Here is a 14,499-nt window from a genome sequence, read left to right on the forward strand (position 1 = left end):
CAGTAGCACGACGGTTCAGTTGCACGGGGGTTCAGTTGCACGGTGGTTCAGTTGTACTTTGGTTCAATTGCACGGTGGTTCAGTTGCATGGTGGTTCAGTTGTACGGTGGTTCAGTTGCACGGTGGTCCAGTTACAGTGGTTCAGTTGCTTGGGGTTCAGTTACACGGTGGTTTAGTTACAATGGAACCCAGGAAATGTTTCTTCTTTTAAATTTTCGATACGAAACTCAATAATTAAAAAACTACATAAAAAGGACTAAAATAATGTTTTCACTGCAATTCAACGGAAAAAGTTTTACTGCTACTGTCTGGTATGAAAAATGCGTAAAACAAAATAATCAGCCATGGTTTAAGGAAGTTTTCCCACCTATATTCTTGCCTATAAATACATTTGTTTTTATGTTATGACGTCTTCCCACAAAAAAAATAATACCCTTTTCCCCCTTCCTACAAGGTCAAACCTGCGTTCAGCTACGTAGCAGTAGATTCAAACTACATTTACAATACATTTCCAGTACGCATTATGTAGCAATTTTGCACTTTATTAGAGGATACTTCTGATTAAGCCCCTCCTCCACAAAAAAGGTTGATTTTGGGGATTTCCCGTATAGTTTCCTATGCTTTACATATAATACTGTGGGAGGAGGAGGAGAAGTGGGAGAGTGGTTGTCCAATGAATTTGTCCCCTTCCCCTAAAATAATTCTGGTGCATATGCCTGGATCATCTTCTCATGGTTTCAACTTCAGTGGTAAAGGCCTACCTTCAGTAGAGCATTTCAAGGGCCAAATATTTGTAATGTTTTCAAAGGAAACACAAATCTAGTCGTTCTTTTTTAAGTTAACGCTAGTGCATTCGATCAGATAAGCAAAGTCACAAGTGGCTTTTACTTGCCAGAACTAAAATACAGAAGAATATTAGGTTCTGCATATCCAAACTTTGGTGTTGTTGGGATATGAATTTTCCAATGGAAGTGTAAAACAAGATTAAAAAAAAGAACATAAATAACGACCCTTGAATTATTTTTTTATAACATAATTTATCCCCAACAGTACATGTTCATGACGTCATTCCAGCAGAATATAGATATACGTCATCAATTATGACGTCATCTCAAGAATAAAAGTAGTTGCACTGATAGAAATGGTTTAGTAATAATAGATATTTAGATCAATGTATATATTTGTTGCTGTTTCTGCCACATTTGGTGGAATATTATGGTGGGCGATTAAAAGTTATCTACAATCAAGAAAGAAAGAGCCCAATGACCAGGCTAAAGTAGCTATATTAGAGACTGTTGGTGAAGGGAAAGGGTTTGAAAACCAAGATAAGGTTTCATGTTATGCCAACTCAGCTGTTCAGTGTCTCTTTAGCATACATGAGAACCTTTTCAACGTCCTTCCGTACTTACGAGGCCCTATTTCAAAAGAAATTGAACGACTTGCATTTTCATCTCTTGAGAAAACAGAATCAACAAAACAGCTTAGGGAACTACTTCCGTCTGGATTCGGTTTTGCAGAAGCAGCCTGTCAGTGCATAGCTGAATTTTGGGACACTTTGCTTAATTGTGTCGACAAGGAAAACGTGCCGATCGGTGTCAATTTATTATCATATCGAAGTCCGCTTAGTGACATATTTCATTTTAAAAACAGAAAATATTTGGTATGTGACATCTGTCAATGGAGTGAAATTGAAGATAATCAGATTTGTGGAAATCTACTTTACTTGGCTGTTCCAGAATCCAATAAGTGTGATATTCCTTTCAATGGGGTTTTTTATCCCAATGCAGTTGGCAGAAATTGCCCAAATGGACATTCGCTGACATCTCACATGATATTTACCAAAACCAGTCCGTATCTTGCTGTGAGTTTGAATAGAATCGAATCTGGTTCCAAAAACAACGTCAACATTGTAAATTTTGATCTTGATGCAATCAATTTGGAAGTTGCAGATGAATCTAATGCTATAGATTGCTGTTATCATGACCTCTTGTTATCATCAGTCACGTATAAGGCTGTTGCTATTGCAGTACACTTGAATTTATTGTCTGTTGGTCATTATTTTGTATATAAAAGGACGCCCAAAGGGGGCTGGTATCGCTGTAATGATTCAGTTGTGAATAAGGTCGATCTTAAAGATATAAATCAGATTGATAGTGATCTGTTGCCACAAATGACTTTTCTGGTCCTTGAGAGATGTTGAAAGTTTTGAATGTTTAATTAGTCTGTTTTAAGTAGTTTAAGCAAAGCCGGATGTTGGATAGTATTTGTGCAGTCATCATTAACTAGTGCAAGAATGCCGAGCCAGTTAGGTTCTAGCCCGTGTGAAGAAGACTTTAAAATAACTTGTGTTACTTTGTGTTGCACAGTAAGTATGAAGCATCAAGTTTTATGTTATGTATTAACTTAACATATCGGGCTCCGCTCTTCCTTGGCTGGCGTTGTAAATTTGTTGTAACTATTTGTGTTGTATTAATTAAGATTAAATCTATCTATGACTAAATGTTTTTCGAAAAAATGCCAGAGATTTTATTTTTCTCCAAGAAAGGAAAAATAAAACTAGCCCACCCCCTCCTATGAGGAGGGGGGGGGTAATGTGCAACTATGGACTAGTCGCTTCAAACTACATTTACAACACGACCATTTTGCACGTAATTTGTCATAGTCAAGGCTGTATGCAGGGGGGGGGGGGCTAGGGGTTTGAACCCCCCCGAAAGGTTTGTCTGACTCGTGAAAACGTAACAAAAATGAATATAAACAATTTTTTTATGTGCTTTTAATTTTTTTTTGTACTACCCCCACGAAAACAATCTTTTTAGAGCAACCCCCCCCCCCTCAAAAAAATCCTTGATATGGCCCTGGTGATAGTTCTGCAGTTACAATAGGATACTTCTGAGTAAGCCCCCCTTACCTCAAGAGTCTGGTGATTTCACGTATAGATCGTACGCTTTACATATAATCCTGATTGGGGGGAGACGGGAGAGGGGGCAATATAATGTATTTGCCCCTTTCCTGCAAAATAATTCTGGTGCATATGTATAGATTATCTTTTCATGTTTTCAGCTTCAGTGTTAAAGGTCTACATTCAGTACAAAATTTTCAAAAGCCAACTATTTGTAGGGTTTTCCAGTCAACAAAAAGCATATTGCTCTTTATTTAGTCAATGCTATTGATACCAGCAAAATTGGATGCGAAATTTTTGAGAATTTGGCCTCTACTCTATTTTTCTATGATAGCCATCTGTTGTTATCTCACTTTGTTGATTATAATAACTAACTAGCGAACTACAATAATTAAATCGCTAATTAGCGAAGCCTGACGATCAGCGAAGGGCCGAAAGCATCCACAACCAAGTTATTTCTCTCAGGGATTAAGTACTGAGCAAGCGAAGAGAGGCATTACAATCCCAGCGTAGCCGGTATTTGGAAACTCATCTCAGGAAATGTGTCTTCTTATCAGTTTTTCTTTATTACCATTCCGGAAAAAACAGATTTTGAAAATATCTGCTTCGTGTTCCGATTTGGAACCAAAAAAGGTCCAGGGCTTCTATGAAGTCCCTGAATTTTGCGAGAAAATGGATGCCTTAGTACGTAGGATTCGAGTTGAACCCAATTCAATAATGGATATGCCGCTGAATTGCCTTTCAAATATACTATGGTTTATTTTTTCGATGCATGATACTTATAACCATAAGGGGATATTCAGTGCTAATTGAACCTTATTTTGTTGGGTGGGAGGAACGTTAGGGATGAAAAATCCTTCTGTTTAATGAATTTGAAATTTGCATCCACAAGACCCTGGGCAAGGAACCCTAATGGACAAAAGTGGTTTTATTTTGGGGACACGGCTGACTTACTTGACTTAAGGCTCCTGCCACATTGGGGGTGGCGTAGAGAGCGTCGCAACTCTGCTCCTCCAGGCTGACCGGTCTCCCGCTATTAGTGGGGCCTCTTCGACAGCGATGTTAGCTATCTCAAGGAATTTGTTGAGGCTATCCTTCCACCTTTTCTAATGTCTGCCCCTCGGGCAAGACCAGCCATTAGCCTTAGAGTCGAAATCGTAGACTTTTCGGACTGGGGTTGTCGTCGGCATACGCAGGAGGTGTCCGAACCATCTGAGAATACGGTGCGCTATTTGGACGGAGAATGGCACTTGGGCGGTGAGTGCGAGCAACCTTGCGTTGCTTACAAAATCGTCCCATCGAATTCCCTGAATCCGACGGAGCTTTTTCGTCTGGCAGACGTATATTATGCTGAGGATTGTTGATTTGAGAGGCCAGGTTTGCGCTGCATAAAGGAGAACCAAGCTTACATCTGTGTTATAAATTCACACCTTCTTCCACCTAGATATACGCAGTATCCTAGGAAAACTGTTGAGGCTTTCGACGATTGACGAGGCCCTAGAATTTCGATTATACAGCCCTTCGTCCATAAAGAATCTATTATACAGCGCAGAGCCAATACCAGAGAAGTTGTTTACAATTTTGACAGAATCTCCTCAAACAGTTATGTTCTCAGGGGGTGAGACTGGGCTTGAGGGTTCCATCGCCATTATCTTCGTCTTAAGCCAGTTTATTTTCAGCCCCACCTTTGCTGCCTCCTCCTGTAGGACTTCCAGAGCGTCAGTCAACTGGTCAATCGAGTCAGGGGACACGGTTCAGACTAATTTTATTTGATTGGCTGGTAACCCACAATCAGGAATTCCTTGCCTAAGGAGACCCTAATACTTACATAATACGCTCAAGCACTCCAAAATTGTCATCCAAAAGAGGGCCAAAGGGCTCCTTCTTATTGGCTTCAAAAGTGTACCTTTGAGTCCTTGGTCCAAGGGACTGTAATGGAAAAAATATCCTATGTAAAAACTAATTTTAGCTCCCCCAAAATGGGAACTTAGAAAGGTCCCAAAACTTTTCTTTTTCCAAACGGCTTGACACCTTCACACATTAGTTCATAGAAAAAGGGAACCCGAATTCACAAAAACATTTGTATAGGACACCACAAAACAGAAAGTCCTTGACACTTAAAAGGCCGAAAAAAATTGAAACAAGCATCGGTTTACCTGAAAACGGGACCCTAAAAAAGGCCAACAATTAACTTTGAGCAGTTTGAAAGCTGTAGTTTTTAGTCGGTGGGCGAAGGGAATTCTAATGCACAAAAAGGAAACCAGTTTGGTTTCCTGGAAAAAAACCCAAGGTTTTTTCCTTATTGGTTTGAAACTAATATTGATAAGTCCTGGGCTGATGCGAGCTCACTACAAAAAAAAAAAAAAAAAAAAAAATGAAGCTGTGTTCTGGTTTCGCTAAAATGGGGCCTGAAAAGGGCTAAAAGACAGGTTGAAATTTAAACCTGTAAGGTTTCGGGCTAAGAGAACTTTGATGCCCAAAAAATAGGTTCAGGGCGCGGTCCTTCCAATCATCAGGCCTTGATCGGCTCAAGTCCATTAGCCCAGGAAACCCGATTCACAATAAGAAAAAAGTTGAAAAGAAGTTTTGAGAATAACCGTATATTCCTTGGTCAAGGAATTAAGATTTCAAACTAAGATAATTTCTTAATGTAAAATTAAGATTTTGATTTTGTGTACCCTTTTTAAGATTTTGGTTCTAGTTCCCTTTTTAAGTGACCAAAAAGATTAGAGGGCAAATAGCCCTCCTTTTCACCCCCCCCTTTCCCCTCAAGGTCGTCGAAACAAAATTTGAGACATCCATTTCGTTCAGCATAATTGAAAGGTCATATTCCTATACCTTTGGAGATAACATGACCCCCCACAACCCCTGGGGAAAGGTCTTTAAGATATAAAATCAGCCCTTTGTTTACGCATTGTATTTGTTATTCGGAAGTATGCACACATTTTTCGGGTGAGGGGGTGTGTGTGAATTTTCTGCTGGGGGATTTTCCACGAGGAGAATTTTCCTTGGGGATAAAAGTTTCTTGGGAATGAACTTTTCAGAAAAACTTACTTACTTACGTTCTCTTTGCCGACTCAATTTTACGCATCGAGATGTTAAAGGTAATTGTCCGGGTTAAATTTTCACCGGGACTGAATTGTCTAGAGGATCTTTCCGACGGGAGGGGCGTTTCCGACGGGAGGGGGGTTTTTCGAGGAGGAGGAGCCAAATTTCCTGGCATTATTTATAAAACGATCAGAAATTCAAAAAACAAGTATTTTCAACTGAAAGTAAGGAGCAACATTAAAACTTAAAATGAAGAGAAATTAGTACGTATATGACGGAGCTGCCCCTTCTTCAATTCCTTGCTCTTTACACTAAAGTTTGAATTTTGTCCCAATTCTTTACGAACGACTCCTGAAACACAAGGGTCGTTTATTTAGAACAATAATAAGCTTTTTTTAAGATGCTAAAAAGCTTAAGCGTTAAGTGTGTTTTTTTTATTTTTTTTTTATTTCATCTATCTGTAAAAAAGAAATGAGACATCAGCCTTAAGATGGTTTAAGGGTATTAGCTCAATCGCTTTTGTGATAATTTCTGTTTGTTTAAACTTTGGCTTGATTATTCATATCAATTTCCGTTCGATTTAGGTCTCATGTATTCACAAAAATTTGTGTTTGTTTTAAGTTTGATTTACGTGTTACTTTATTTTTGCTCAATTAAGATTCTTGTATTGCTCTTTACTTTTCTTAAAAAAAACTTATTATCGAGAATATTGTTTTAAATTAGTAGACTAAAGAAGAAAAGACCTTAATGAATTAATTCCAATGATAAAAAATGACGTTTCTGAAAAAAAAAAAAAACAGAAAACAGCTATAAATTACGAAAGTTTTTTAATATACTCAAGTAAAAAACAACATCACTTTGCTGCATGGACACCTACACTGCAAACCTTTATAAAAAAAAATGGTCTTATTTTAGTACAATTTAATTTTATAGAGGGTTCCAGGCTCTTTCCCTTTATTAATACCGGTTTAAGAAAATAGGCTTAGCTATTTACACGTTTCTGATCACAACTATTTTGTTCGCTCATTTGAACGAAGTTGCGCACTAAATGGATCCAGATATCCGTCCTAATGCCCGGTGAGTGTACTCCTCAGTTACGTCACTTCTTTTGGTGCCAAAATAACGTTTCTGATCACAACTCTTTTTTTCGCTCATTTGAACGAAGTTGCGCACTGAATGGATCCAGATATCCGTCCTAATGCCCGGTGAGTGTCCTCCTCAGTTACGTCACTTCTTTTGGTGCCAAAATAACGTTTCTGATCACAATTCTTTTTTTCGCTCATTTGAACGAAGTTGCGCACTGAATGAATCCAGATATACATCCTAATGCCTGGTGAGTGTCCTCCTCAGTTACGTCCCTTCTTTTGGTGCCAAAATAATGCGTTGCTAAGGATTTTTCCTTGCCTTGTTTCTTAGCAAAAAAGAACGAAAAACAGCAACAAATGATAAGTTTAAATATTTACAATCACAATAAATAAACTTAATAGTCTTTACAAAACGTTAACTTGAAAATGAATCGTTTTTCTGGATTGCTACCAAGTGTGACAAAACTATTATTCCGAAAAGCAATAGCTTGCACTGCATCTTCTATTGAATTCATTTTAATAATTCCGCTTGTATTACGGTAATGATCATTATGCAGAACATTAACTTGGACAGGATCAGGGATATTCGCTTTTTTGAAAAGCTCACGAATATCTGATTCGGTTAAAGATTTTGGAGCCTTATAAAAATAAAGCTCTTTTCGTGGAGGTTGCTCAGCTACTTGGCTACGCCAAGATTCGATTGAACTATTATAAATCTCAAAAAGAAGGTGACCTCCTTTCACAATCCGAGGAGACTCGTCTTCTTTCACAAAAGTTCCATGCAGTGTATGGATAGATATGGCTCTTCCAAGCAGACTCAATCCATTCAGAAATTTCTTGACACGTTCAGCTCCCTTTTCATGAGCCATCTGAACCTGTACTCCGTTCTTCACAGTCTTTATTTTATCAACAATTCCATAGATACAAAACAAGCTGAAAATGTTATCGGAATGAATTCTATCGTCAAGGTTTTGCACAAATAGAGCATATGCAGGAAGAACTGGATCAAGATCAAAATTCCAAAAAGAAAAGACACAATTCCTCCTTTTAGTTGATAGAGGCTCAGCACTGTATTCTACCCTGTAAACGCTGTTTGGATCACTGTTGAGGGTTTCAAACATGTTTTGTGCATGTTTAAAGTTCTTAAACACGACCTTGCAAATTTTATTGTCCCTATCTTCAAGTCTAATCAATGAAACTTCACCAAATGGTTCAGCAATCTTGTACACTCTATCCACATTATCAATCTCGGGTACACCAAGGCAGAATATTTTAATAACTTTGTTATTTTCTTCAGGATTATTTGTTCCAATTTTCTCACAAATTTGTGACATTGATTTAATTATTCTTACTATGATATGAGAATAGAGCAATTCAAGTACAATATTCCTGTATCATTGACAGTTGGGATCAATGCTGCTTTGAAATTTTTTATTCATGGTCTGGAAAATCAGCTCACTAAGAAAGAAGTTCATCTTTTAGTTAAAATACTTTTATAGTTTTTTAGTTCAAAACAATCTTTTGTATTTCGCTTAGAGGTATGCGATTTACACTGCGAAATTGCAATATGACGTCAGGATTCACAAAAATTAAAATGAATTACGAGTGCCTGTGACGTTAATCAAATCATAACCAGGATTTGCTCTCGATGACGTCAGGATCCAAGAAAATTAAGGGGCATTACGAATGCTTGATGCGTCACGAAAAATTAAATCATAGTATTGAAGCACTGCGTAAGGATTTAAAGCTCAATGAGTGAAATGAGGCTGACTTTTTTCATTGACAACTTGCAGTTTTTAGAGCCATTTTTGTTCGCAGGTGAGAAAACTCACCATTTCATAGATAGATAAATATGAATGTATATAAAAAGATTGTATATCATACAATAGAATGTATGAATGTATATAACAATGGTGAACAACAAAATCAGCTACATAATCATATACCTCTGGCAAGCTTGGAGGCTAGGTATGTAGGGAGAAAATCATTACAAATTCTCTGGAAAGTTTTGTTTCTTTGCTAAACAGCTATCAGCTTGCTGCTAAGAGCAAACATCGCTGTTAAAGTGCAAGATATTCATATTTTACTTATGTTCTTGTTAATATATCATTAAGAAGTATCTTAACAAGATATTTCGCCAGCCTTAAATTTAAGGCCTTCAAACAGCAGGCTGTACAAAAAGTGGGGTTCAATCTCGCTTTCCAGGGCTATAATGAGATTAAGGTTAAGATGGCTAGGGCACGTTCTGTGGAGGAAGGATGACAGGTTGCCAAAGATTGCCCTTTTCGGCCAACTGTCTAGGGTTGAATGGATAGCAGGTCGTCCACGGTTGGGGTGGTAGGATGTCATAAGGAAAGATTTAAGGGAAATGGGAACTTCTTGGGATGTTGTTAAGAGAGTGGCTTGGAATAGATTTGGATGGAGGAATAGCATGCTTAGTTGTGTTGGCCTCGGCTGGCTTGGTGCTGCAGTGAGTTGTTAGTAGTAGTAATAGTATAAGACCAGAGCACTCCATTTTTGATAATGTATGCCTTTTATTGTATGTTTTAACAAATTTCCTATTGCTAATACCCAGTGTCATTTGCACACAATCGAGTTTCTGATTAAACGTCTTACTCTTAACTTGACCTCAATCTTCGTATTTTACATTCGCCCAAGCCAAGCTGATTCTTCAAATAAAGAAAAAAAAAAAAAAAAAAGAATAAACACCCAGACGAGAAAAAAATGACTTCAGAATTTGACTACTGCTGGCTATGCCAGACGTGAACGCCTCACTAGATATCTATAGACCAGTGATTCCCAATGGATTTGGGCCCCATACCCCACCTAGGCATCTCTAAAGTCCTTGTGATATCCAAAGATTTCTGTTCAAAATTGTGCGTGTATTCACTTGAAGGAAGCTTAGCAGGCATTTATACTAATGGAAAATGTTATCTGTATACAACGCGTTTTATACGATGTGTGAAGTCATTAGAATACCATCATATATCCTTTTTGCTCTTTAATTGCATATGAATGATACGTTATTCACACGAAAAATGTTTTTTTTTTTCAAAATAAAATTTCTAAAGTAGAATCAGACAAAGGGTGCACGTTTTGCCCATGACCAACCAGTGGGGCGTGCGCCCCACATTGGGAATCACGGCTATAGATGTTTATTGGGGATTTATTTAACTAACAAGTCTCCTTTCCTGTTTGCCCTTTGACAGCTGTGAATGGTCTCGGACCCTACAGTGTCATGCAGAGGTCAATGAACTATGTTACTGTTGATTTAAGAGTGGGAATGTATTATCCTCATCATTAAGACTGAGTGGTTTGAACTCTTCGGTTCTCAAGAAGGATCTCATTACCTTTGCACTGTGGTACCTTGATTACAGGCAGACACAAAATCTTACGGAATTAAGTGGTTTCGATGGTCCTGTCGTCAGGCATGCCGAAACTCGAGAGGTGGCTGTGGCAAAATCTTGCTAGTTATGAAAAATAGCGTAACTTTAAAAAAATAAAACATGCCAATAATCTGTATTGTTCTTCTAAATTTTCAATCTGAGAATTCCAGGCCTCCCACTCGAAACATAGTATAGTGGCTAATGTAATTGTGCCACTTTTCAAGAGAAAGCTGAATAAGTGACAATCACCTTCAAAGCATATTTATAAGAAAAAAATGCCGAACGGAAAAACAAGTGCTTCAAACGCTTCTACGGCTCTACGGCTACGGAGCCAAGTATCATGGGTCCGCAAAATGTAACTCTTGGGCTATCCAATGGGATTTGTAGTTGAAATGTTTTACTTTAAGTAGATGTGTCTTAATTATGTTTAGGCATATTTTACTGAGTGTATTTCCCCGAAACTTTTCAATAAAAGAGCGAAACAATGGCCTTTCTTTAATTTGAAGAGTTATGAAGTTAAACCTTCAAGAATGGATCTGGTGCCCAAATCAACCTGGAACTGGTTCCTAAAAACCCGCTTTATCTGCAACTCGTCCTAACCTTAAAAACACTAATTTTTTAACGGCTTTGCTACAAGCCTGCTTCTTTCGGACTAAAGATTTTGTGTTGATAAAAAAACACTCAAGCCTTAAAATTAAAATGTAATGGAGCTATAGGCGTTAAAGACTTTTTTTTTTGGCCCGATTTTGGATGTAGGTTCATTCCTCAAGATTTCATGCAGTATAAAATTTTCCATGCTTGTGAGCAGCCACTCATCCCGGAGAAGAACGAATTGGAGGAGCTTGAAAGAATCTTTTCAAATTTCATTTGGGTCATCCCGAAGTCACATTTACGGGTGGCCTGGAATGTAATAGATCAAGTTGTCGTATTTCGACAAATATCGGTACAAAAACTCATTCCCCTCTTGCCAACATTTCTATTCTCGCCCTGTCCCCTTTCTGTAAGGAGAAAAAGTTCCTGAGTTCTTGTCACCAGGACATCTACCAGAAGACTGCGTTTGATTTCTGCAAAGTTTGACAAGAAGTGTCTCTTAGTGTCCTAGTTGTGGCTTTTAGCGATCTTGGATCAATCCGAAAGGTGGTGACTGAGGTTTAAGAGGTACCTAAATTATATGTACCTGCTGCGGTTAAAGTAGAAAATGAGGTTAGCAGCTGGTTTTGTATTGAATCAGGAGTTAATTTATATACATTTATATGGATCATTTTGATGGACTTTGTCTTAAGGAGCACAGGAAAGGCAATGGGAGAACACGAAACGGAATATTAAGATAACATTTTTCTGGACTTAGATTTTGCTGGTGATTCAAGCATATTAGATAAAAGTTTGAGCAGAATGAATGAACTTTTAGAGGTTTTGTGGGTTCAGGGTGCTAGAATAGGTTTAAAAATTAATGTTAAGAAGACTAAGGCTAGGAATAAGTGAAAATGAAAAGGTGACGTTGGGTAATGAAAAGATTGATCAGGTGGGCAGCTTTACTTACCTTGGTAGCATTATTAGTAAGACGGTGAGAGCAATGAAGATGTTAAAACTAGAAAAGCCAAGGCTCAGGGTGTTTTTTGACAGTTTAAAAAAGTTTTGGAAGGATTGGAAGATAAATCTGCAAATCAAGATTAGAATATTAGAAGCTACAGTGATGACAGTGGTCAAATGTGGCTCTGAAGCATGGGCGCTCCGAAAAGCGGGTGAAAATTTGCTAGATGTTTTCCAGAGAAATTGCTTACGGATTGTTCTGGGTACCCGGCTGAAATACCGTATTTCAAACAGTAGGCTATGTGAAAAATGTGGTTCAATCCCGCTTTTTAGGGCTACAATGAAAGAAAAGTTGAGATGGCTAGAACACGTTGTGCGGATGAAAGATGACAGATTGCCGAAGATTTTCCTTTTCGGCCAACCGTCTAGGGCTAAACGAAAAGCAGGTCGTCCTCGTCTGGGGTGGGAGGACGTCATAGATAAAGATTTAAAGGAAATGGGAACTTCCTTGGAGGGTGTAAAAAGGGAGGCTTTGAATAGATTGGGATGGAGGAGGAACGTGCTTGGCTCTGTTGGCCTCAGGAGGCTTGGTGCTGCGGTGAGTTTTTAGTAGTAGTAGTAGTAGTAATAGTAGTAGTAGAAAATTCTATATATTAGGGTAGCCTGCGTACCAAACGGGCTGTTGGTTCCACAGCCATGCTTAGTCAGAAATTTGTCTTTGTCTAAGATGTCTTAACCATGCATCTCCATTGCGTAAGAGCCATTCCAGTTATATAAAGATAAGGGAGGGGGGTGGGGTGTAAGACTTTTATCATATGGAAAAACTGGTAGAAGAGTATATTGGGACCCACCTTCAGTGGACCTTTCAAGAGGAGATGGCTTGTGAATTTGTTGTATATCTCTTGTCATAACCATAAGGACTAAGTGGACAAGTGAAATCCAAGACATGAATTTCATAAGTACAAATTAAAGATTCGTTGATGGTGTGGATAATACAAGAAAACAAGTAACACGTGCTTCGATAGCGGTTGCTGCAATTTGTGAAAATTTCTCCTTGTCCAGATCTTTTTTCGTTCTACTGAGTTTTTTGTAATACAACATAATACTTTTCTCCAAACGCTTGGTTATTCTGTAATTATAATAACGCAATTATGCTTTATGTCGAAATATATTTACATTAATTTGAAGATTGCTTACATTAGTGTCATAATTTGTCTTGGCGTGAGATTCTCTTTCATTACTCTATTTCTTGCTATTCACTTCTCCATTTTGAATTTTCTGCTCTTGTTCTTTTATAGATACTGCAAAAGTTGCATTAAACAATGTAATTGTTTCTGCCTCTTCTAAGCTTGGGACTCGACTGCAACCTCCAAAGTATATACATCATAAACAGGATGGAACTAGGAAAATAATGGCCGAAGTACAGCTGTCTTGGCCAGAATCTTTAAGGTAAAATATGCCTAAAACAACTGTTACAGAAAGGTGTGGGGGAGGGGAGTATGCATGGGTTGGCTAATTGCTTTGCAAATAAGGAGAAAATTTCTAGTGCCTTTTTATACAACAAAATCATTTGGAGGGGTTCCAGTGACTTTAAATTCGCTCTGTGCTCCCCTCCAGTCCCACATAACTTCAGATCAGAGTTTGATCCAGCAATTCAGTTAAAATAGTTGAAAAGTTGTCTCGGAAGTAACGTTGTCCACCAAGTTACTGGTGCATGGATGCCAAGTTTTGTGAACAGTCTATTTTCAAACAGAGGCTCTGATGACGCATTTGAGTAGAAAAATGGGCATGTTCCATCTTATGGAAATCATAATTGTGCATGGGTTTTTAGTTTAAATGGTCTGAGGCCCTGAAATGCCTCAACACTGGGGAGGCACTTTGGCACTCTTTGAAGTGAAAACATAGCCTGTAACCTGCGTAAAACGGTGTTGGTATCTAATCCAACCAAAATTTAATGCTCTTAAAGTAAATAATTAAAGATTAAGGTTTTGAAATTTAGAACGAGAGGCCTAAAATAAAAATAGTCGGACTATATACTCAACATTTTGAATATTGGCCGTCTGCGGGTGGAAGAGTCTCGGGTCAAATTTTCGAAAATCGCATATAGTTACTTCTCTTGCTGAACAGTTAGGATCCATGGAGAGGGGACATGTTCGGTGAAAATGTGGAGCGTCAAGATGTATTGGTTGGCAGTATGGAAATCTCATTAGAATTAGTATGTTTAGTTTAGTATATTTTCAAATGCTAACACACATTGTCAAAATATTGGACATTTAAAATGAACTATCGATTAAATAAGTTAATGTTAACTAATTGCTGTTATTTGTTTCTTTTTTTTGCCAACCTGATTTGATGGCCAGTCTTATTTAACTCAGTATTTAAAATTATTATAAAAAAAAATGCCGTTGCAGTCATTTTGTGATTTTTGTTAATATATGCTGCTTGAGAATTCGAATATTGATTATTTTTTAAATTGTCTTATCCGTGGAGGGGAAGGGGCGGAGGACTTTGAAGGTTGAGTAACTTGTATTTTTATGTATTTGTTTTTATC

At 37.9% G+C, this 14,499-nt stretch overlaps 2 protein-coding genes across 2 annotated transcripts in view; one reads left to right on the forward strand and one right to left on the reverse strand.

Moving 5' to 3' along the window:
- The window catches only part of LOC148945725 (ATP-dependent RNA helicase DHX30-like), a 112,899-nt gene that overhangs the window by 15,538 nt on the left and 82,862 nt on the right, over positions 1 to 14,499 (forward strand). Inside the window, exon 2 of the mRNA XM_089097495.1 lies at positions 13,247 to 13,397. Within this exon, the coding sequence (XP_088953621.1) occupies positions 13,247 to 13,397 (151 nt within the window). The remainder of the gene's footprint in view (positions 1 to 13,246; positions 13,398 to 14,499) is intronic.
- On the reverse strand, positions 7,428 to 8,366 carry LOC148945726 (heterogeneous nuclear ribonucleoprotein L-like). Its single transcript, XM_089098175.1, has one exon. It carries the CDS (start codon positions 8,364 to 8,366, stop codon positions 7,428 to 7,430), a length of 939 nt encoding a protein of 312 aa, XP_088954301.1.

The sequence above is a fragment of the Artemia sp. Qi Xiang Cuo genome, chromosome 12, assembly GCF_049724085.1.
Source record: "Artemia sp. Qi Xiang Cuo chromosome 12, ASM4972408v1, whole genome shotgun sequence".
NCBI classification, from domain to species: domain Eukaryota; kingdom Metazoa; phylum Arthropoda; class Branchiopoda; order Anostraca; family Artemiidae; genus Artemia; species Artemia sp. Qi Xiang Cuo.